Below are 23,972 nucleotides of genomic sequence, written 5' to 3' on the forward strand. Positions count from 1 at the left end.
TTTGTTCACTTAAGTATCTTTGCTACCCTATCATTTCAGTGCCTAAAGATATAAAAATTAGACATTTCAAGAAATGAATCAAATCACTGACAAATATATGCTGGCTATAGTTGCCAGTCATACAGTAACATGACGCAATTTAAAATTAGCTGTAATTTGTATTAAATAATCATACTTATCTCTTTAGTCTAAAGAATTCTTCTCTTGAACTTAATTTGTTTAAGGAGAAATGGAATGAATTTAAGGCCCCAGGGCTAGACTACCATAACACTGAAAGAACTGGTGACGTGTTTATTCCCTAGACTTTCATTTTTTTATAATAATCTGTCACTTGCAACATGCTGTCCAGTCTGACAAACTATTGGGTGGAGGAGAGAATACTCAAGTTTTGGCACAGCGAAGCTACAGCTCAGCCCCACGCTGTTCAGGGTGAGCAGGAACTGGCTCTGCGTGCTGCCCCTCTGTGCTGGCACTGCCTCCTTAGCTCTCATTGGCCACAGTTCCCAGTTTCTGATGAATGGGAGCGGTGGGGAGAGGTGCTTGTAGGTAGGTGTAGCATGTTGAGACTCCTGCCCCGTCTGCCATCCACACACAGAGCCACACTGGCTGCATCTGGGAACAGGCCAGCAACGTAGGGCCAGGGTAGGCAGGGAGCCTGTCAATTGTGACCGACTGGAGACTCCCCAGGATCAACCAGTTGGTCACAACCGACTGGTTAATGACCAATGATCTACAGAATTCTCACTCTGAAATTACTTTGTCTCAGCAGATGTCTTCAAATTCTGTTTTATGTAAGTGCATAGTGTTTCAGGATGGTGCAGTAAAGTTACTAGTTTTGAAGTTCCATAGTCAAACTTTTTTCCTGTTCATTTAAATGTCTTATATAGGTTATTTACAAAAATACTGTGGGTCTTCACACACAAAAACTACGCCCAAATAAATCTGTTAGTCTAAGATGCCCACAGGACTCCTCGTAGTCCTAATGCCATTTGATTTAGTTGACATTTTACTTAAAGCTTTCACCAAAATAACAAATAGCAAATCATTACTGATCTGGAAAGTCATTTAAGCTCATGCTGAGCTGAGCTTTAAGTCAATGAGATATAAGCATATATATTAGAGCTATGCTGATTAGGGGCCTAACGAGTTAAATTCAACATTCCTTTATTTTTGTAAGACAAATATACAAGACAGCATTCTATATAAAGTAAGCTAAAGAAACTACATGCCTTTTGGGACACTTCTTCAGACAGCTTTTTACACAATGAGTGTAAAGATTTTGTATTCTCCTCTTCCTCCTCCTTCCACTCATTCAGGTTATAGTTTTGGAATGTGCTGCCATGTTTCCCACCAGTTGCATTTTCAAGCACTGCCAGCAAACGTTCACCATGACCATTTAATGGAGCAATCTAAATGGAAAGCAGGTTTAATAGGCATTTCAAAGTAATAAATGAAGAGCTAAAGAACATTTTTATTTTTGTTTGTAAGAAAATTCACATTTTACTACAGCCATATAAAGTGTTACTAGGAATAATTTTTTCACACTTGTATTAACGAAAAAGATAGGGGTCCTAATAATATTGTTCACCCATATAACATAACTTCCTTTATCATGTTAGTCTGTAGCTGCAAAAACAAGGAGTCCTGTGGCTCTTTAAAAAGACTAAGAATTGGGAATAAACTTTGTGGGCAAAGACCCACTTCGTCAAATGTGGGATGCTACAAGTCTCCTTGTTGTCATAACTACATTTGATTTAGTTGACATTTTACTTAAAGATTCCACCAAAACAACAAGTTACCTTGGAAGAAACGAAGTCCTGTAGTGTGCACAAAAGATCAGCTTTTATTGCAAAGTCTACACTGTAACAGTCTTCAATCCAAGCCTGCAGAATGTAGAAACTGCGATTGTATATTTTGATAAGCAGAGAGGTTGGATCCACATTTGCACTGGTAATAGTAGAAAGGCAGTGAGTGCACTGAAATTGTCATTTTAGTCTAATCTTAAGAGAGTAAGAGAAAAGTTCAAGAATTTGCTGCCAGTTGTATTATTAAAAACCAACAACAAAAACAACCTTCCCTCCTCCAGAAACAACCAACCAAACCACCAACCAACCAAAGCATCCCTTTCTCTGGCATTTATATATCTAGAGGAATAAAAGTTTTATTTACAAAAATGGCATACTACCCAGGTATTTATTGAGGTAAAACTCTCACTAAAGCCTATAGTTGTTCAAAGTGGAAGCAGGAAAAGAGTACTTTGTCTAGTACAGAACTTATTCTATTTTCACTGTGTTCCATTCTTAGGCCTGGTCTACACACCTAACATTTAAGTTGACCAATGTACATGTGCCACTGTAACACTTATAGTGCAGACATTCCTTATTCACAATAATTTTTTAAACTAATCTATGACTCAACTCAGTTAGGTGCTTGGCCCCCCCCCCTTTTTTTTAAGAAATACTTCTTTCACGTTAAATAGAAAAGCCTCCTAGTACTTGGACAGTTTTGTTCTTAGAAAAGCTTCAGAGGGGTAGCTAAGTTAGTCTGTAACAGGAAAAACTTAAACAACAAATAGTCTAGTAGCACCATAAAGACTAACAAAACATGTGGATAGTATCATGAGCTTCTGTGGGTTTTGCCCACAGAAGCTCATGATACCATCTACTTGTTTTGTTGGTCTTTAAGGTGCTACTAGACTATTTGTTGTTTAAGTTTTTCCTGTTCATAGAAAGTTACTGTACCTGGATAAAGTGCAGTTGATTTTATCAAGAAGAAACTTCAACAATTCTTCTTGTGTGCAGAAATAACGAAATGTGTAAAGGAACTGCTGTACATAACCTTCTAAAAATGCATTTCTGTGGAAGACATAAAAAAACTTCAGACAACAATAATACGGTGTTTCTCGTAGTAAAGCACAACAGAAAAGTTACAAATGGAGCAAATTAAAAGTCTGATTTCCCATTCCATAGAAAATTCTGAAGTAAAAAAAGTTCTATTTTGAAAGAAAGAAAATTTAGAATTCCCATTCCATTTGAAATTCCATTCCATTTAAAATAACTGATTTAACTTTCCAAAATTACACATTTTTCAAATTAACCATTACAATTTCAACATTCCTATTCTATTATAAATTCTGTGGTTAAGAATGGATTAAAGACAGCTGCTACTCTAATTAGTACTGAGTGAGAGAGCTTACTTTCTTGTTCAAAGGACTGAATTTGTCTGCTATATAGTCAGGCAGGTTAGCTGGCAAGAAACCAGGCAGGTTTCCACTGGAAACCTGCATGGCGTTTATCAACATTTTAATTTCCTGTGGAAAATGTCAACCTGTGTCCAAAAAATATTCTTATTCTTCATATTTATATTTGTTGTGTATAGTAACATCAAATTCCTGAACTTCATGTCTTTATTAAAAACTTTAGTTTATTTACCATCAGAATATTGTGTATGCCAAAGGAAATTACATGCTGGACAACATTACTGAAGTCAGCTAATATGCCATAATAGAAGCCAATTATATGAGCAAATTAGGTTGAACATCTGTAATTTGGACTTCCCTTGTCCTGCAACACGCCTGGTCCAGCATCGTCAGTGACCCTGTGGAGACTCATGGTAAAATGGGAAGGCTGGGGCCAGGCATGGTGCAGGACTATGGAAGAGTGGTGTCCTGGAGGCTGAAGTAGCAGAAGAGAGGAGAGGAGGGGGCTGACATGGACTTCCCAGGTCCAACAAATTCCCTGGTTTGGAACTGGTCAGGTGCTGAGGATACCAGACCAAGGAGGGTCAACCTGTATATAGACATTCCCATAATGATTAATAACTTCATCTAGTGCTGGAGAGGAAGATGGTGATAGTGAAAAGTGCTACATCAGAGATAGAAACTCATACATCTCAAAATCCTGTCACAAAAGGAACTAGGAATAATTATCCTCATTTTACAGATGGGGAAAAGGAGTCAGAAGTGAAGTTCCTTGCCCAAGGTCATAGGAAGAACTGGGAATGAAATCCATGTTTCTCAAGTCCCAGTTCAGGGCCATATCCATTGGACTGTGATGCCTCTGATAGTTTTCAGGGTCCAAAATAATAAGTTCGCACACCATCATGACAGTCTCTCTGTTCAACCACTACAGCAGCAAAACTGACAGAGTAATGCTGCTGCAGCACAGATGCTTCTTACATCAGTGGAAGAGGTATTTCTGTCAATGTAATTTACCTCTATGGGCCTGATAGTTAGCAAATCTAGCTGCATCTACAGTGGGAGTCAGGTCAACCTAACTAGATCACACCGTGCAAACTTGTTCAGAGCCCAAGTGATGTAGCTTGGATGATCTTATTTTTAGGTGCAGACCATGCCTTGGACCCAAAGCTAGACTCTAATTCAAGTACCAGGGCTGAGTGCCAGGAAGAGTGAGAGGGGAGGAATCATACTGATCTCTCCTCCCATCTAAATCAAACTTCTTTGCTACTGTAGCCCCCAAAACCTAGAATGGGAGGACAGGATAATCTGGCTGTACTGACTTTTTTATATGGCAAAGCCTTTTGTTGTAAGTCACATTTTGCTGCATGACATTTCCTCATCATTATCTTGAGGAACAGAGAAAGTCATAGGATATTTTAGAACGTTTTTGTTCCAAATTCATTTTTATAAGGCCAGATTCTCCACTCCCCTTCTGACTGTATAAAGCAGCTGGAAAACTGCCCTGCGTGGTACCTGCTGGGGAGTTTCTTTGCCTAAGGGAATTCTCAGGTGGCAGAAATGTAAGTGAAACCTGCTTTATGGCAGCTGTTCCCTGCCCTCTGCACACAGAGCACACCAGCACAGCTTACTGAGCTCCAGTAATGAGAGTTAATGGATCACTAGCTCAACCAGGCACTGTGTGTGGGGGGGGGGGGGAGGGGGAAGAAGAGTCATGCCCCCCATGCCACTGAGGGAGGGGCAAGAGGCCAGCAGCTGGGGGTGGGTACGAGAGCCTCTGCTCTTCCAGCCACACTGCCTGGCTGCTGCACTCTCCCAGGCAGCCTCTGGTCACACTACCAGGTATAGCAGAGAACACTGCCCAGGGACACAGCCCTCCTCCCTTGACAGGTAATGGGATGGGGAGGAAGGTTCTTTAAGATGTCTGATGCTCTATGGATGGGGGGGGGGGTAATCAGAGGATATTGTCTGCTCCTGCAGGGTTGGGAGGTGTCTGAGCTTAGGGCTGCAGGGGCAAGACAGGGAGGCATCTGGGCAGCTCCTCCCACATTTTACAAGGGTTCCCAGCTGCTGGCCCCACACCTGGGGTCCCAGATGCTACTCCCCAACCTCTTCTGAGTTCCCCCTCCTGGAAACATGGCTCTGCTCCCAGCTCCAGTGAGGTGAAGCAGATGAGCTGTGGCTGAGTGAAGCCTATGGGGGCTCTGGTGGAGGATAGGGTTGGCTGCCAGAGCAAGCACTGCCTGCACCTTGCTGTCCCTTCCCAGAGGCAGTGTCCCTAGGCATGCACAGCATCCCCAAATGTAGTGGTGCCCTAGGCAGCTGCATATTCTGCATATGTCTAAGGATGGCCCTGGGTGAGAAGAGAGGGTGACAGCACTCTCCACAATCTCAGACAGCCTCTAGTCACTGGTCACGTTGCCTGGGAGAGGAGGAAATAGTGTCTGGGACACAGCCCCCCTCCCCCGCCAGGTAATGAGATGGGAAAGGGAGAGGTGGGGACAATGTATGGGCCCAGGACTTAGGATGGCTCGGGAGGAGTCATGTGAAGACTCCTTGTGTTCTTCCCCAGCAGTCACCTATGAGCAAAATGCTGTTGGTGCTAGGGTGAATATAAAAGGCTTGCTTTTGGCTGTCCCAAGATCAAGGGCTAGCAGCCAACTTGTCCCCACTCAGGTCCTGTAATGGGCACACCTCAGCTGGGCCCAGGAATTGAGACTTTCAATAGAAGCTCATATATTTCTGGCTCTTAATCCAAAACAGAGATTGCTAAATAAATGAAGATCACATGAGATGTCATTACAGCCCTGTGCCACCAGAAAGCTGTGATCCAGTGGAAATATTCAGAGCTGGAACCTAAAAAAAAAACCACTGCCTAGTATTTATCATTAAAGAATGTGTTTGTTTTAGCATTTATCCAGATCACAACCACACCCATAATTTCCTTTTTTTGCCTGATGCTAATGACCGCAAGTAAATACGATTTCTGCATACTGTTAAGACAGGCAAAGGAGTAGTTATACGATGCTGACAAACAATTTATACAAGTTTAGATGAAGCCAGATTTGTATGAATTCTTTATTTTTAAACTAAATTATGGTTTTTCTGCTCTGTAAATTAGTGACTGTAGAATACAGCATACCTGGAATACAGATATGCCATTAACCCAAGTGGTGTTCCAGCTTGTAAAATCCTTGACTTGTTTTGATTATTATACTGGTGTTTCTTCATATTATAGAAAATGAGCAAGGACGACTCATCCAAAGGGCTGATGTCCAACACATCAGTTCTTGTAACGTTAATTACTGTAAGAAGTGCACATGATTCCACTCCCCACTGCTCTACATACATGATCTGTGAGAAGAAGAGTCAAAGCAATGCAATGGAAATAATTGAAAAATGATGGAAATAAAAAAAAAAAAAAATCAGAGAAAATAAAGTCAATTCAACTTTAAGCCACAATCACTTTCTTCTTAACAAGACTAGTTAACAATTACTTTAATTTCAGTCATTTTTCTTAATTCTTTATAAGACTTTTAAAATGTTGTCTATTGACTTGGGCATCCAGTTACATATTATAACAAACAAATAAAAATAAAGTTAAATCAAAGCTGACTTGCCTGTAAGTATTTCTTTACCAATTCAAGAAGTTCCACCTTGGATTTCATTTCTTGTAGCTGTTCCCTCAATTTGGGCAACATACTTTTAACCTCAGAACCTTAAGATATAAAATAGCATAAAAGTGCATTTAGGTACAGTTGTGAGACTTGCATGGAATAACTTAAGGTGAGCACCTTTATTAGCATGTTAGTACTAATTTTACCTTTGTTTTTTCTCTCCTGCTGAGAAAGTTTCTGGTAGAATTTTAGAGTTCTCCTATAATTTTTTGTCTCGATCATTAGTAGTTGTTCAAGTTCCTATAAAATGGAAAATATTCAGATTTGAATATTAAGCTATGCTACTGGGCAGCTCTGAGAAGCAATTTGATATATTAAATAAAAAGGTTGATTCTTGTGCAACAAAAGTGAAACTATCCAACAGATAGGAACAGGAGATTCACCAAGAAAAATATTAATGTATATTTTTGATAGAGGAGAAAGTTACCCCAAGCCTAATTATACCTTTCAACAAAGAGGGGTGATATAAAATTAAAACTGAATATTTAAAAAAATACAGACACCACCGCTTATTACATTGACCAATACTGTTTCATTGTTTACTTGTATTTTCCTGTTTGTTGTCTCTTGCTTTATACTTAGATCAGTGTTTCTCAAACTTTTTAAGACCGAGGAATACCAAACAATATTTTTTTAGGAGGAGCATCCAGGATTTTTTGTTGAGGAAAAAAAAAAAAAATTGGGGGGGGGAAAAAAAGGGTCAGGAAGAAAGTTAATGAGGGGGGAAAAAAAGGTTGGGGGAAGTTATTGAGGATAAAAAGTTGGCTGCCCCTTTAACGGTGGCCATTTTGAATTCTGTTCTCCGCAGCACACCGGTGTCCTGTGGAACACAGTTTAAGAAACACAGACTGTAAACTCTTTGGTTCAGAGACTTCACTTTTTTTAAAAACAACGTTCTGTTTTAGACAGGGGGCCCTATGACTAGGGTTCTTGAGCTCTAAAGCAATAATAATAGTAATAATAAGACTAAAATAATAGCTTTTTGAAAAGTTAGCTGGCTGCAGTCATCCTTGGAATATGTAGGAATAGCCCTCATTAAAAGACAATGGAAGTTGAATCCATTTAGGACAGATTTAAGATTTGTTCAAATTGTTTAGAATATATTTAAAACAAAGATACAATTAAATCCATTAACCTGTATGCATCATGCACATTCTTTAAAATAACAGACTTATAAAGTAATACTAAAAAGTCTCTAGGTGGTTTGATCAGATGCTGAAGTTGAGTTTGTGGTTCACCTAAAACCTGCATGGAAGATTTTACAGTGATCAGAGATGTTGCACCACAGTGGTATTTACAGAGGAACGTGCAGGTTTTCTACTTCAAGGCTATTGATTTGTGACTTTGCATTTTTCCTTGTGTACAAACAATAATCATGTTATCCTTACATGAATTTCTTATGTACTGGTATACTGTGAACACCCAGGGTCTACCACAATCCCATGAAGGTCAATGAAGCACTGGCTCTACCCGATGAAAACTATCCAAATGCTACAATGCTATATATGATCTTCATTTCTATGGGCATGAATGGTTAATTTCATCACAACTTTAAAGAAAATGTTGAGAGAAAGGCATTACATTTTTCCCTATACATTTTTATGCAAAATGTGCCCAGCGATTAAGAAAATGGACCAGACCTTTAAAACCAGATTAACTGGCTGCATAGGGATTCCTTTCTGAGCCAGTGCTCAGCACTTCTTGGAGTATAGACAACACTGTAGCCCACCCTACTGCCACCCACCAGGCAGCCCTCAGAGCTGCCCAGAGCATATTATGTGATGCTCCGGCAGTATTTTAAAAGGCCCAGGGCTGCAGCAGCCACCACTGCCACAGTAGCAGTAGTAGCATCCGGAAAGCCCAGACCCTTTTGAATTTCCGGGCCCAGGGCAGTTGTCCCCTTTGCTCCCATGTCCCCATCCTCTCCTGTTGGCGGGCCTGCTATAGATTAATTCAGTAAAAGTGCCTGCCATACAAAAGAATACAGCCCTTACTTTAACTGTTCCTTCTTGAAGAGACTCCTAAAGATTTTTGAAAGTGACACTAAGTTGCAACATTGATCCTGGTGTGCTTGACACCAAGCATTTGAGTTTAAGTACATAAGAAGGGCCATATGGGTCAGACCAAATGTCAATATAGCCCAGTATCTTGTCTTCCCAACAGTGGCCAATGCCAGATGCCTCAGAGAATAAACAGAACAGGGAATGATCACGTGATCCCTTTCCTCTCATCCATTTCCAGCCTCTGACAAACAAAAGTGAGGGACACCATTCCTAGCCATTAATAGACCTAATATCCGTGAATTTATCTAGTTCTTTTTTGAACTCTTAAAATCTTGGCCTTCACAACATTCTCTGGCAAAGAGTTCCATAGGTTGATTGTGCGCTGCATGAAGAAAAGCTTCCTTTTGTTTGTTTTAAACCTGCTACCTATTAATTTCATTTGATGACCCCTAGTTCTTCCGTTATGAGAACAACCTTTCTTTATTCACTTTTTCCAACCGAGTCATAACCCCTCTTAGTCTCCTGTTTTCTAAGCTGAAAAGTCCAAGTCTTTTTAATCTCTCATGTGGGACCTGTTCCAAACCCCTAATCATTTTTGTTGCTCTTTTCTGAACCTTTTCCAGTGTCAATATATCTTTGAGAGGAGGTCACCACATCTGTACACAGTATGCAGATGTGGACATACCATGATTTTATATAGTGGCAATAAAATATTCTCTCTCTCTTTTTAAATGATTCCTAACCTGGTGTGCTTTTTTGACTGCTACTGCAGATTGGATGTTTTCAGAGAACTATACACAATTACTCCAAGATCTCTCCCTTGAATGATTATAGCAAAATTAGTCCCCATCATATTGTTTGTATAGTTGGGATTATTTTTTCCAGTGTGCATTACTTAACATTTATCAACATTCAATTTCATTTGCCATTTTGTTGCCCAATCACTTAGTTTGGGGAGATCTTTTTGAAGCTCTTCACAGTCTGTCTTGGTCTTAACTATCTTGAGCAGTTTAGTATCATCTGCATATTTTGCCACCTCACTGTATATCCCACTCTCCAGACCATTTATAAACAAACTGAATAGGATTGGTCCCTTTGAGGGACACCACCAGTTACCTCTCTCCAGTCTGAAAACTTACCATTTATTCCTACCCTTTGTTTCCTGTCTTTTAACCAGTTATCAATCCATGAGAGGACTTTCCCTCTTATCCCATGACAACCTACTTTACTTAAGAGCTTTTGGTGAGGGACCTTGTCAAAGGCTTTCTGGAAATCTAAGTACACTATCTACCAGATCCCCTTTGTCCACGTGTCTGTTGACCCCCTCAAACAACTCTAGTAGATTAGTAAGGCATGATTTCCCTTTACAGAATCCATGCTGACTTTTCCACAATAAATTACGTTCATCTATGTGTCTGACAATTTTAATCTTTATTATAGTTTCAACTAATTTGTTCGGTACGGACGTCAGACTTACAGGTCTGTAATTGCGAGGATCACCTGTAGAGCCCCTTTTTAAATATTGGTATCACATTAGCTATCTTCTTGTCATTAGGTACAGAAACTGATTTAAAGGATAGGTTACAAACCACAGTTAATAGTTCCTCAATTTCATATTTAACTCTTGGGTGAATGCCATTTGGTCTCAGTGACTTGTTACAGTTATGTTTATCAATTTGTTCCAAAACCTCCTCTAATGACACCTCAATCTGGGATAGTTCCTGTGTACTAAAGTGTACCTAATACCCTTTCAACTTCCTCACAAAACTCCCTGTAAGCTGCCTCTGTTTGCAAAGCTCCCTGGTCACTTACTAGTGGCCTTCCTGATAACCTGGGGTGGGGCTAAGGTTTGACCAATGAACAAAGGGTTCTGATCACTGCTCTGCAGAGATGGGGTACCGGAACAGGGGACACCCTGACTTCAGCCCTCGCCTTTCTCTTCCCTCCCCCACCTCTACACAGCTGTTAGTGGTTTCTTGGGAGCAGCACAGATGCAGGACGGATTTGAGAGGGGTAGCTGAACACATGCTGCTGGCATGTTCTGCTAATCAGCAGAGCATGTCGTATAGAAATGCTAGGCAGGCTGGATGTGGCTTGCCAGGTGTATTTTGCACACCCCTGCCATAGACACCAGCTATTGCTTCTCAGAGGTAGAGTAACTCTGTTTACAGGAGAAGTTCTTCAGCTATTCAGATTCTTAACTTTCACTTTTAATTATGTTAGAATATATGGAGCGTGGCATGTCTTATTTATTTTGTCAACAATGCTCAGCCTGGCTATATTCTATCAACCATTATTCGGATTATGAAGGACATCTGATTTGGTGGTATTCAAATACCTTCTCCCAAGGGTGCAGTCTGACCTCAACCTTACTCACTATAAAAATCAAGACAAATGAGGCAATAGTAGTAGTTCCTTCTTCACTTTCCTGAGGAGAAGGGACACATCATCCCCAAATGTGTTCTGGACTAAGAGGGGAGAATAAATGGGTGGCCTGGACCATTAAGGTGACTGTTCTAAAAATAAGTGGTCTGGCAAGAATGCTTATGGGAAAGTCTTTATATATAGATATGTTTGGACAATATTGGTTTAATCCTTATTAAATTTATCTATTGCAAGGTGGCCATTTCCTATTCAATACCATAGGATTTTTCCATAAGATATTCATTTCTACCAGTTATGGGCCATATAAGAAATTGACATGTGACCTGATACTTCAAAAATATGTTGCATGTGCTAGGTTACAGAGTACACATCCCCAGAGCTGTGTGGTACAGCTAAACAAGTCACTAAAGTACAAGAATATATAAGTTAAAGTACATTTTTACATATAGTGCTCAAAATGGGAATAGTACAAGTACAATTAGTAGACCAGAGAAAAGTAATTCGTACTAGAGAGAAAAAACAATAATTGCAATCTGATACATAAAATTAAAACTAGCAAACCAAACAGAATCATAAAAGGAGATCTGCTGACACAGTCATTAGGAAATGAGGATATTAGAGCATAAAGTGACATGGTTTTTCAAAGTGATGGCTTTTGCACTTGGCTCCAAAGCTAAATCGTTGGCAATCCAGTTATATGAAGCAGAAAGCATTTTAAAATGGACAAGATCACGGAAAGCATTAGACAGAACTACTGTGAGCAAGATCAGTACACACATTGCTCAGAGCTAATACAGTCTATCAAATAACTGATTGATAAATCTTTCCCATTAAAAGTGAATCTATTTACTAGAAGCTGAATTTGAGAAAAAAAATCCTATCATGAAGGGGTATGTTTTTGACAAGACATACAAGGGTTTAGGTCATTAACACTAATAGGAGTCACATAACTAAATCCCTGTGCATTTGGCTAAAGATTTATAACTCCATGTTCATCAGATTCAGCACGATGGACAAATAGGAAAATATTAAGTATACAGCTAATTAATTTGAACTTTACACGACTAAATACAAAATCCTAAGTCCCTCAGTGAAAGAAAGTTGGTGACCAGTACACAATCAAAGTTAGAAAATGAAAGGTTGACTTTTGATGTTTGGAACCTATTGGATGATTTAAAAAGTCTTCTGATCTTGAAAAAATAACTAGGATAACTAGCAATCAGTTCAAATGAAGAAGATGAAATTTAACTGACACTAATATTTTACCCAGTTGGGTAGTATATAATTATTGAGATAAAGTCACCTCATGCATGAACAAACTATGTTTACATATATTTTTCATCAAGACCTTTAAAAACAGCCATGCAGTGCCAGACTAATGGTCCAGCAAGCCCGGTATCCTGTCTTCTAACAGTGGCCAATGCCAGAAGCTTCAAAGGAAATGAGCAGAATGGGGGGCAATTATTATGTGACCACTTTTGCCTAGTTTCAGCCCCTAGAAGTCAGAGGCTAGGGACACCCAGAGCATGGGGATTGCGTCCCTGACTATCTTGGCTAATAGCCATTGATCGACCTAACCTTCATTAACTTATCTAATTCTTTTTTAAAATCCAGTTATGCTTCTGGCCTTCACAACATCTCAGACAGACAATGAGTTCCACAGGTTGATTCTGTAGCATGAAGTAGCACGCTTCCTTATGCTTATTTTAAAGCTGCTGCCTATTAATTACATTGGATAACCCCTGATTCTTGTGGTACAAAGGGTAATTAACACTTCACTATTCAGTTTCTTCATGATTTTAGAGATATCTATCAGATATTTAAAAGATTGGGATTGTTATTATCTCTCCTCTTACAGAAGCTGTTCCAGACTACTAATAATTTTTGTTGGCCATCTCTGTATTGTTTCTAATTTTAATATTTTTTTTTTAGATGGGCCAACCAAAACTGCATTCAGTATTAAAAAGGTCATTATGATATTTTTGTTTCATTTATCCCTTTTTGAATGGGCCTAATGTTAACTTTTAACCACTGCTGCATCCTCAGCAGATATTTTCAGAGAACTATGACATGACGACTCCTATATCTCTGAGTATAACAGCTAATTCAGACCCTATTATTTTGTAAGCGTAGTTTGTATTATGTTTTCTAATGTACATTACTTTGCATTTATCAACACTGAATTTCATTTCCCATTTTGCTGCCCAGTCAGGCTGTTTTCAGAGTTTGTTGTAGCACTTCAGTTTTGGATTTAGCTATCTTGATTAATTTGGTTTCCTCTACTAGTTTTACCACCTCATTCTTCATAACTTTCTAGATCACACCTCAATACATTGAACAGCACAGATCCCACTACAGGAACTTGAGGGATTCCATTGTTTGCTTCTCTCCACTGTGAAAATGGATAATTTAGTCCTATCCTTTGTTTCTTTTAACCAGTTACTGATCCATGATATCACCTCTCTCATATTCCATGATTTCTTATTTTGCTCAAGATCCTCTGATGTAGGATCTTTAAATCTGAGTACACTATATCAACTGGATATGGTTGTCCACATGGTAGCTGATTCCCTCAAAGAATTCTAATGGGTTAGCCAGGCATGATTTCCTTTCAGAAAAGCAGTGTTGACTTTAATTCTGTTTCTTACTATAGTTTCAATCTGTTTGCTCTGTACTGAAATTAGTTTATCAGCCTGTAATTGCCATGATCACTTTAAAAAAAAAAAAAAAAAAAAAAAAAAAAAAAAAAAAAAAAAAAAAAAAAAAAAAAAAAAGCTCTAAGAAACATTATATTAGCTCTTCCAAAGGCTGATTAAGAAATATGTTCTACACCATAGCTAGTAGTTCTGCAATTTCACATCTGAGTGCTTTCAGACTCGGGTGAATGCCATCCCTCCCTCATGACTTATCACTATTTAATTCATCAATTTGTTCCCAATACCTTCTCTATCGGCACTTTTTAGGTGACATTTGTAGAACTGTCATAGAATAAAGAACGACTCAGGTGTGAGAATCTCCTTCAGAGTCTCTGAAGGAAAGACTGATGCACAGACGTAACTGAACTTTTCTGCAGTGTCCTAGTCTTCCTTGAGTGCTTTTTAGTATCATCATCAGCCAGTAGCCTGTTTGGCAGCAACTCATTTGTGGGTAAAATTTTTGCTATTAGTCTGAGTCTTTTGCTAGTTGCTCTTCAAATTATCTTTAGGTCTGCCTACTTATACTTTTACACTTGACTTGACCTGCCCGTGTTTCTGCTCCAATTTTCCTCATAAGCTCTGACTTCCTTTGAAAACTAGATGTCTTTCCCCCCGCCCCCCATAACTCTTATGCCAAGTGAGGTCAGCTGCAACAAGGAGCAGATTTAATATCTAGAGTGACTGGCAGCGGTGAAAGTAACTTGAAATTTCTTACAGATACCGTCCTACTGCAATCTGGGTCCCTGCCAGCTCTTTAAATAACTCCGATGGCTTTTACTGCAGTTCAACACAAGGGTGCACCCACTTACTTTCACCTTTGATGACTGGTAGCCCAATACCGGCCAAAATCCATTATTTTAGCACAGCAGTTCCCACTGTTGTGCACGTAGCAGTGTAGGTTGGCTTATTCAACTACAATTTGCTCTTGAAGTCTTTTTCCCCAGCTGCACATTAGGGGAGAGCTCATTCAGACCCTGTTTATGCCTCCAACCTCCTCTTTTATTCTGTTCAGCCATAGTGGCTTTTTTTGATCCTCATATGGATTTCTTTTTAAATTTTGTGTACAGACTTAGTTTGAGCAAATATTATAGTCACTAGTGTTTTAAAAAAGTTTTTATGCAGCTTGCAGATATTTCACTCTTGTCATTGTTCCTTTTAGTCTCCTTACTTTTGTATAGTTTCTGAAGATAAATGCTACTATGGCGGGTTTCTTTGGTATTTTTTCCCTCGCCGATATGTTAAATATCACTGTGCAATTCTGTCTCACTCACATCTCTTAGACGAGAGCCTGTGCTCCATTGAGGAGTAACTAAAAAACTGCCTCTTCTCTTATGGGTTCAAGGCAGAGCTATCCCATCTATAGGACAGTTTGGGGGAGCCATCGCAGGCTTCATGCTTTGGGGGACCTTACAGAGCCCAGGGTGGCTTGCGTGACTACAGGAGGATCTGATGCCAGCAGGAGGAGTCAGCAGTGGGTGGTGGGAAGCAGAGTGACTCAGCTCCAGCATGCTCTGTTCCCCCAGCTCCCATATCTCTTGGATGGATGGAACCACCCCCTCACTCACTGGCAGCAGGAAGCAGAGAGATGTATCTGCGAGTCAGCAGAAAAGAGTGGGTTGAAGCTGAATTGCTCCATTTCTTCCTTGCCACTGGTGAGTGCAGGAGCGGGTCCAACCACCACACCACAGGACTACTCCCACTAGCACCACCAACCTCATCCAAGGAACCAACTCCAGGCCCAGGTTTCTACACCCCAGCAATTCCAGACATCTCAGCACCCACCCAGTTTTCCTGTCATCCACTCATCAAGCTAATCCTAGATAGACATCAGCTTCCCCCACCCACTGTTGCCAAAGGTTCCTATCACTCCATGTCCTACTCCTAACACTGCTTTGGTCAGAATGTGTGGATTATATGCTGAAGTTTATAATATTGCAAAATTATAAATATGCAAATAACTGGTTCAAACAAGTGTATTTTCACCACATTAATCATATTCAATTTCATCAATACAAAATTATTCAGCCTTTCTTTAAGAAATTTTTAAAGGATGGAACAAAGAGACCATTCATGTTACTGGTGAGGGAGAGAAGAAGAATGTGATTTGCCTACCTTTCTTTTTCTTGGCATATAGTTATATCAAGCTACATTTGCCTGATTTATACAAGATTTTAAAATCAAATATGTCATTTCTCTAGAAAAGTAATGAACCGCCATATCTGATTATTAATTTAATATTCTGCTATAAAACACTTTAATCTTATGTTTATGCAACAAGCTTACTTGGATAAAAAGGAGCGTATGTTAAATTAACATTGTGAGGCAAAAGAGGACCATCACCTCCTCGTTTCTATTGTTAAATATCCTACCTTTATCAGTAAGAATCACAATACAACCAAATTTTCATAAATCAAAGTACTTACCACTCTTTTAGAGTTTATATTTTGTAACTCATTTACTTCCTGCTTCCCAAGTTCTTTCACATAATTGTGAACTTCTGAACTAAAGCATTCACCTCCATAGAATGCACTGCTCCAACCAGGACTACAACCACGAAATTCAGATGAACTGGGGGAGACAGGGTAATTATTTTCAGATGTCTCCTCTTCTTGTTCTATATTCTCTTCTACAGAGTCAGGACTGAGACCATTATTACTTTGAAAACAACTTCCCCTTTTTTCAGTTCTTAATATAAACTTCCGCATCCTCAATTCTTTTTCAAAATTATCTAGTGGAAGCTCATCTGAGTCCTTTTCAGCCAATGATACATCTGAAGCAGGTATTGCTCTGGTGCCAGAGGCCACCTGTATCTTTTTTCCTTTTAAGGAGAACAAAGAAACAAACAGTCATACACAGGAACTTACCAAATTTCTGTTTATTTTTATTTTTTTAAGATTTAAATGTCAGGCATATGAAAAGCAATTGCCAAGTCACCTATGCCCTGTAACTGTGGCCCTGTCAGTTGTCATGACAACCACAACCAGATATTTTAGTAATCCAATGGTACTAGCACTTTGCTGGCAAATAGAGTGACAAAAAACAAGTGACCCATAAGTTTAAAGGGCAGAAGTCTAACATTATGTAACTACACTTAAATGCCCAAGGTCAAAAACATTGCGAAAACATGGAACTATTAAATCTTAGTTCAAGAGTTTCTGTAAAATGCAATAAAAATGCATACTGAACATGTATAGAAGCTCTAAAATCCATAGTTTGGGATAGAGGCTCCCCACAAAAATAAATGAGGGCCACAGACATATGCACCCACTAGTAAATAAGTGCTTAGCTTGTAAACAATTTTTTTTCTAATCTGTAAGTCTCAAACCTCTTTACAAAGGGCATGGAGGTGATATGGAATTGGCTAGGTCCCCAGCTAGAGCCAAACTGCACACACAGCAAGTCGGCAAAGGGGACCTTGGAGTACCAAACTTCCTTTGGCAAACAACAGTTATTTATGGACATTGAATACAGGACCAGTCCCCTAAACTGTGTTGGAGCTTGTCTATCTTATATCAGCCTCAAGAGACGGAAATAAGAATCAATGACTGGTCACACACATCTTCCCTCTTATCCCAATTCTATTCTATGCTGCCCTATAGAGCCTTTATGTCAGCACTATGCCAACAGATGGTCTCTTGGACCTAGATATGCCTGAATAATCCTCTGGGCCCCAGATATGCCAGTTTTAGAGCTAAATGGTACTGTATGAAAGCCTGGCTCAGTGTACACATTCATTTTGAGCCAGTATAAAGGGTTAACATGTTTATGACACCATACCAGAGTGACGTTATCATTAAATCTTTGTCATTACAGATGAATGAATGCAGAGTTTAAAACGCTATGTTAATCACATTCAACCAACTTTTGGCCACATAGGAAAATCACTTCAGTTTGGAAAGGGATTAGTTCATGAGTGGTCTGCGATCAAAGCTTGCAGTTGCACAGAGCGGTTGGAAGACAAAAGATTTAGGGGTACTGAAACCTGGAAGGTTTCTCATCCTTAGACCATGAACAATGAAGTTTATGGGAGTGAAGCTGTGGCTTCTGCAGCAGGCCAACTTTCTCTCAGAATGTCAATCCAGTGAATCCATGTGCTGAAGAGGGTCACCTAACTTACAGATATGGACGTCAGACTCCAGAAAACCATTCCATAGCCATCTGAGCTGAGGCTCCTTAGGCGACACTAGGTCCATAGGTTCTGGAGCACCCAGGGCACAGTTTGACCATATTTTAGCTGGGCCAATTCTACATCGTGGTGCTGCAACCCCATATGCCACATCACAACATCATTGACTCAAATTTGGCACATCTGCCCCTGTGTCATGATGGGGAAAGGGGTGTTGCAATACCACTCAGATCTGCCCCTATGGTCTGGTGTGCCAAGTCACAATGCCACTCACTCAAATCTGGAGCTGCTGGATGTAGGAACCCATGAATTCGGGGCAGAGGTCAGGCTACTGATAGTGGTGGGGACACCTGAGAGGAGCAAGAGGAGGGTTAGGTATGGGGAAAATCTATGCCCACCATATATTTTAAATCGGATGAAACTCCTTGTGCTGTGGAGCACTGTCGGTCAGCCCACAAAGGAAGGCACAATTACATACACAACACTGTATCCCATTAACATCAGTAGTTCTTCTCTGTAGTTTACACATTTGCTTTCTAACTGGTATTTTCATTAATGTGGCCCTTTACCAAAAGTGTAAAAAATGATCATTTTAAGTCTGACATATTAGATAGCGGTTATAAATTATGCACACACACAAAAAAAAACTAGATTGCCTTGTAAAAAGTAGGGGAGCAAGGTAAATAGAAAGGTTCCATGGTAGACCTCTTATTTTACTATTCAGCACAGTATGTTTAATTCCAACAAGTCACACTGAGCAGACAAGGCAATAATATGATCAGAGACTTTAGAGAAGAATCAGCGTTCGTTAGTCTCTCAGTTAACTCTCAATTACGGCAGTAGCCCACAAGGAATCACAAGCATCTACTCAGGGTCTGAGCTCTTATTGGAACTATACTCGAGACACTGAGTTGAACTGATTCAGTAAAACTGTTCTAATTCATAGTAACAGATTCCCTCCCCCATCAAAAAACACCACTACAAGACCTATTAAAAGAGCAAACATATAAGCATATATTATAGTTTTTTTCCACATTCATAATATGCTTCAGTAAGCAATGGAATTCATTTGGTAACCCACTAGGCATATTGTAAACACCGATCCCTATAGACTCCAGTGCTTGGCGAGGTCCCAACCCACATGAACATCTAACTAAAAGTTCTTCTCTCACCTGTTGTCTCTCTGCTGCTAACCAACAAACTATCAATTCTCTTCAAACTCCGTAACACACTGCCACAATCTGAGCCATCTGTTTCAGTTATGCTGCAAATAAAACGGAACAGGTAACAATTAAGATTTCATATTCTGAAATATGGATGTCAGGAAAAGCTTAAGTATAAAAGTGGGGTATTATAGATCAAGCCACTGTGTTCACTAGAACTTTGTCCCTTTTATCTACAGCATGATATATCTATGTATTTTTTTTTAGGTTTTATTTTCTAAGGAGATCTTCAAACGCTTTATGGATGTTAAAATATACTGGGGACGGTGCAGTGATTATCTCAGTACCAACTGTGCAGCACAGTTGTTAACAATCCCCAAAACATCAGACTGTGTTTACACAAAGTGCAATGCTGAATGGCAAATGCAGTCCTTCACTCAGGATTCACTCTGCATCACAGTGTCAAGCTTTGGGCAGCAGTCTGACTCCAAGCCATTCCTATTTAAGATAACCACAATTCTGAGATGAACAAAACAGTGTTAAGTTCAAACAAAACAAAACAAAAATCCCACATTTTGCCTGCAATCCTCCAGTATATTTTTTGCCCAGTAGCTGTTTTTATTCATTTTAACTTCCACCACATATACACACCTTCAGTTCTTATATTTTTATTCTTTCTATGCATATTTTCTATCCCCTTTTCAGGGTTCTATTATTTTGCTCACTGCACCTTCTGCCACTCATTCTTTCCCCCACTCCTAAACTCTACCTTTCTGTCTCACCCAGTAAGGTTTAAAAGATACTCAGCAGGTCCACTTTTCTCTGCCCCCCACCTTCCTTTATTCATCTGCCTCAATCCAGTTTGTTTTCCACAACAGCTTTATACATTGGCATTCCTTTTAGCCATTCAGCTAGGAGAGAATTTCAGTTTTGCTTCCTGGTGAGTTGCTAAGGCATGGCCAATGCATGGGCGATAGATGGTACAGAAATAAGATCATCTGAGGAATACATTGAAAACTAGGATATCAGAACTGTTATATGAAACAGGAAAAATTCCAGTAAGCTAGGATGTGTCATCACCCTATCCACAAAGGAGAAGCTTACTATAAATTTCAATTACAAAATCTGCTAAAATGTACTAAAAAAAAGATAACATCACTCACAGGAGTGCCTAACCTATCAATTCTAAATTGCCAGGCTCCATGCATCTGGAGGTCTTTTATTGTAAAAGCAGTATCTCAGGAATATGTTGTTGGCAGTTTTTCCACTATAGTCCAAAAACTGAGTTTATCTTTTTCTATTGAGTGAACAGGATGATGCGTGTCCTTTTCTCCTTCCTCTATCAAGGGCCTTAAACATCACATCAGCACCTCATGCTGAGAATGACTGATTCAGATACTTCAAGAATCCAGTCATAACGGCTGAGTATGCTGCCTGCACAACTTTAAAGGCTAGGATTTTCAAAGGCAGCAGGAGAATTTAGAATACAATTTTCAGTGGCTTCCAGGGGCCTACCTACTTGAGATGCCTTTCTCCACTGGGGCTGGATTTTCAATCAGACCAGCATGACCTATAGTCCTCAACTCTGGATGTCTTCCAAGTTGCACTACTGCATCAGTATGTACATTACACCTCAATTCTGACTATACAGCATCTTTCAAACAGAAGCACTGAGCGTTCTGCACAGAGTTCAAATCAATATGTGCAAACAAGGATAAAGTAAGCTGGTGCCCTTTGAACCCAGAAGAAGCGTTAAATGAGCCCTCAAGTGTGAGGAATGCAAGTAACACTTACCCTGCTTGTGGAGTGGTTTTCCCATTTACTACCTTGTAAAGATTCTCCAGTAATTTTTCATCCCAATAAAGGTCACAAAACTTCTCAGAAACTGCATCACAGAAAACGTCAAACTTAAGATCCTTTAAGGTGAAAATATAGTTACCTTGTTAAAAAAAATAAAATATGATTATTTAGGATTTTTTTCTGTCTAAGAATATATTTATCCACAAAGATAATGATCTACATACCCATAACAAGAACTTCAGCTCCATTTTCCAGATAGCCATCAAATGCAAATTCTTCTTGTATAAGATTCACTGTTTTCTGTAATAAAGTGTTATTTATCCCACTTTTCTGGGATAATATTTCTACACTGAAGGGTGAAGACACATTCTGATTCACTGATGAATGTGTTATGTGTCCTGGTAAAGATAAGATACTGCCTATTTCAGTATTACATTCTTTGTTTTCTAGATAGCTGGTTTGAATAATTTGATTAGTTGAAGGCAATGACAAACTATAGATTTCGGATTTCATTTTATCATGTTTTGTCTGTACTTTAGTGGGTTCATCGTTCTGTAGCTGGCAAAGGGAGGATTTATTTTGTAGATTTATATCAGTGTTATAATTTGCTATTGTACTTAAAAGGTGCACAGGCAAATGATTATAGCAATCATAAGCCATTTGTGACTCAAGAGGTTTATTTGGTATTTGCTCTGATATAGCTAGCTGCACTGGTACAAGCGTTAACACTTTTGTCTCTGGGTCCTGATTGAGAAGAAAGTTATTTATAAGAGGTGGCCTCTGTGGCATGGCAGAAGCTGAGGAGCTTGAAGAAATTGGAGATGAAGTGTTCTTTTCTTGTAAATTGCATAAGGAATCTAATAGTGATGGCGATTCAACTGTGGATTTAACCATATTGCTTGGACTTTGCTCCTTTGAAAGTATTTGGGATAAATGGTTTTGTGTTTCTAAATCTTGCTTGGATATCTCAAGTGCAGCTATAACTTCTTCAGCAGCATGGTTTTCAGTGTCAACTACAGATGCTGATTTGTTGTTGCCATCCATAGGCATTTCTTTCTTTCCAGATCTATCAAGTTGTTGAGAAGTAGATGTATGCATCTCTCTGGGGAGTGGGAAAAAGCAAAGCATTTTGTAAGGACAGCTGTGTTAGATTTAAGTGTGACATTTCCATTTTAACTTACACTGGATTAGCACATACATACTTTGTTATCTCTGTGTTTTGCTGCAGTATAATAGGCTTAAAGTGAGTTGCAGAAGAGGTGAACGCAACAGGCAATGTACTTGCCTCACTGTTTAAAGACGTTTGACAAGGCACTGGCCCTTTAATTGCTATAAGCTTACTTTCACTAGTAATTGGCACAAATCCTGGAAAAATAAACAGAAGCAGGTTAAAGACAAGCAATGCTCGTAAAATATAAAGACAAAGTAAATAAACTGTTTAAAAAGATATTTTTCACAGCTGTGTTACACAATATTTGGCAATAATGTAAATGTTGACCCTAGAACAAAGGAATAGCCATACAACAACTTGATTACTTACCTAGACTAGACTCTGAAGCATCTATTTTCTTATTTTTATTTTTAGACTTAAAAGGAACATTATCTTGGAAAGAGTTTACTTCTTCCTTGAAAGCCTAAGAGTAAAAAGCAAGATCCATAGTCTGAACAAACAAAGCAAATACTTTACTCAAACAGCCCCAGCAAGTTATTACTAATATTATCTTTAACAGAGTGTTTCATGGTTTTGCAACCTCTTGTAATTTCCAAAGGAGGACCTAACTGTGTGAGGGCAGAAGGGTAAAGATGGAGGGGATATAGATCTCCTCTGAGTAGTAGAACTATTTGTAGCAAGCTCATACAAACTGAACATTTTATCATACTCCAGCACACTGCCCTGAACCCCCTCACCTCAATCTCCAGTCCTGAGCCGCACCACACACAAATTTCGTATCAACTCCCTCAAACCCCTGCCCTGAAACATCTCCCACCATCACTGGGTGTGCATGCATGTGTGTGTTCAAATCAAATGCTTCTTGTACGGGTATGCACAAGAAGAGGGGAAAACTTAAGTATGCAGCCAGGTACCAGAAAGGAGAAGAGAAACTTTATATTTGTTTCACCATCCTTTCTTTTCCTTACATTATTAGCTTTATTGAATTTGTGCTGAAGTTTGAGACACTGCTGTACTTCACTGGCTCAAAATATTTTTTCTTCATACAAATTCTTTGCTCCATTGCACCAGCTACAACAAAAGCATAAAAAATTGCTCTCCCCTAAACTGGTTTTGGGGTCTCTACACTAGTCTCCTACAATGTCCTAGCCTTAAATTAGAACACCCAACTTCTTGACATGCTGTTCTCTATTAAGAATGGATTTTAACATTGCTTTGAAGACCTACAGAATCTGGAAGTCAATTATTCACATATATTGAATTTGAATGTAGCTGCTAGAATATACAGCTACAAGCAGGCATTAGAAATCAGCTAAGCTTTCTAAAAATAGAATACAATTTTCATATCTATTTTATATTCCTTCATGAAATGAAAAAAAATATTCATTTTCAGCAATACCCAAATACTTTTATATTAAATGATTATGTCCCCACGGGAGCAACAACCTAATCAGTTACAAGAATTTACAAATTGAAAGAACAAAAGAATTACACAGCCATCACAAAAATCTTACTAGAACACATAGCATAGAAATAATTGGAAAAATGTAATACATTGAAGAAAAATTGCTCCTACCTTGAAGGCAGATTTACTTAACAATGCCAGAACCTTTTTGCTGTTTATACTTTGCTCAAGGAGATAACTACTGCATATCTAAAAATATTAAACATTCTGAATTAAGACAAATTTCCACTCAATTAAGATACTTAATAGAGGAGCACTGTCAAGATAAGTATTCAATTCTGTAAATGTAA

At 39.1% G+C, this 23,972-nt stretch overlaps 1 protein-coding gene across 2 annotated transcripts in view; it reads right to left on the reverse strand.

Moving 5' to 3' along the window:
* Positions 1–23,972, reverse strand: part of KNDC1 (kinase non-catalytic C-lobe domain containing 1) — a 99,356-nt gene that overhangs the window by 19,670 nt on the left and 55,714 nt on the right. For both annotated transcript variants that reach the window (XM_006121025.4, XM_014572503.3), the window contains exons 11-23: positions 23,794–23,871; positions 22,587–22,680; positions 22,249–22,411; positions 21,271–22,148; positions 21,041–21,185; positions 19,256–19,347; positions 16,381–16,775; positions 7,020–7,113; positions 6,817–6,914; positions 6,339–6,550; positions 2,742–2,855; positions 1,800–1,947; positions 1,230–1,409 (exon numbers count right to left, since the gene is read on the reverse strand). In XM_006121025.4, coding sequence (XP_006121087.3) covers positions 1,230–1,409; positions 1,800–1,947; positions 2,742–2,855; positions 6,339–6,550; positions 6,817–6,914; positions 7,020–7,113; positions 16,381–16,775; positions 19,256–19,347; positions 21,041–21,185; positions 21,271–22,148; positions 22,249–22,411; positions 22,587–22,680; positions 23,794–23,871 — 2,691 coding nt within the window. The remainder of the gene's footprint in view (positions 1–1,229; positions 1,410–1,799; positions 1,948–2,741; positions 2,856–6,338; positions 6,551–6,816; positions 6,915–7,019; positions 7,114–16,380; positions 16,776–19,255; positions 19,348–21,040; positions 21,186–21,270; positions 22,149–22,248; positions 22,412–22,586; positions 22,681–23,793; positions 23,872–23,972) is intronic.

This window comes from Pelodiscus sinensis, chromosome 8 (genome assembly GCF_049634645.1).
Source record: "Pelodiscus sinensis isolate JC-2024 chromosome 8, ASM4963464v1, whole genome shotgun sequence".
Lineage (NCBI taxonomy): Eukaryota > Metazoa > Chordata > Testudines > Trionychidae > Pelodiscus > Pelodiscus sinensis.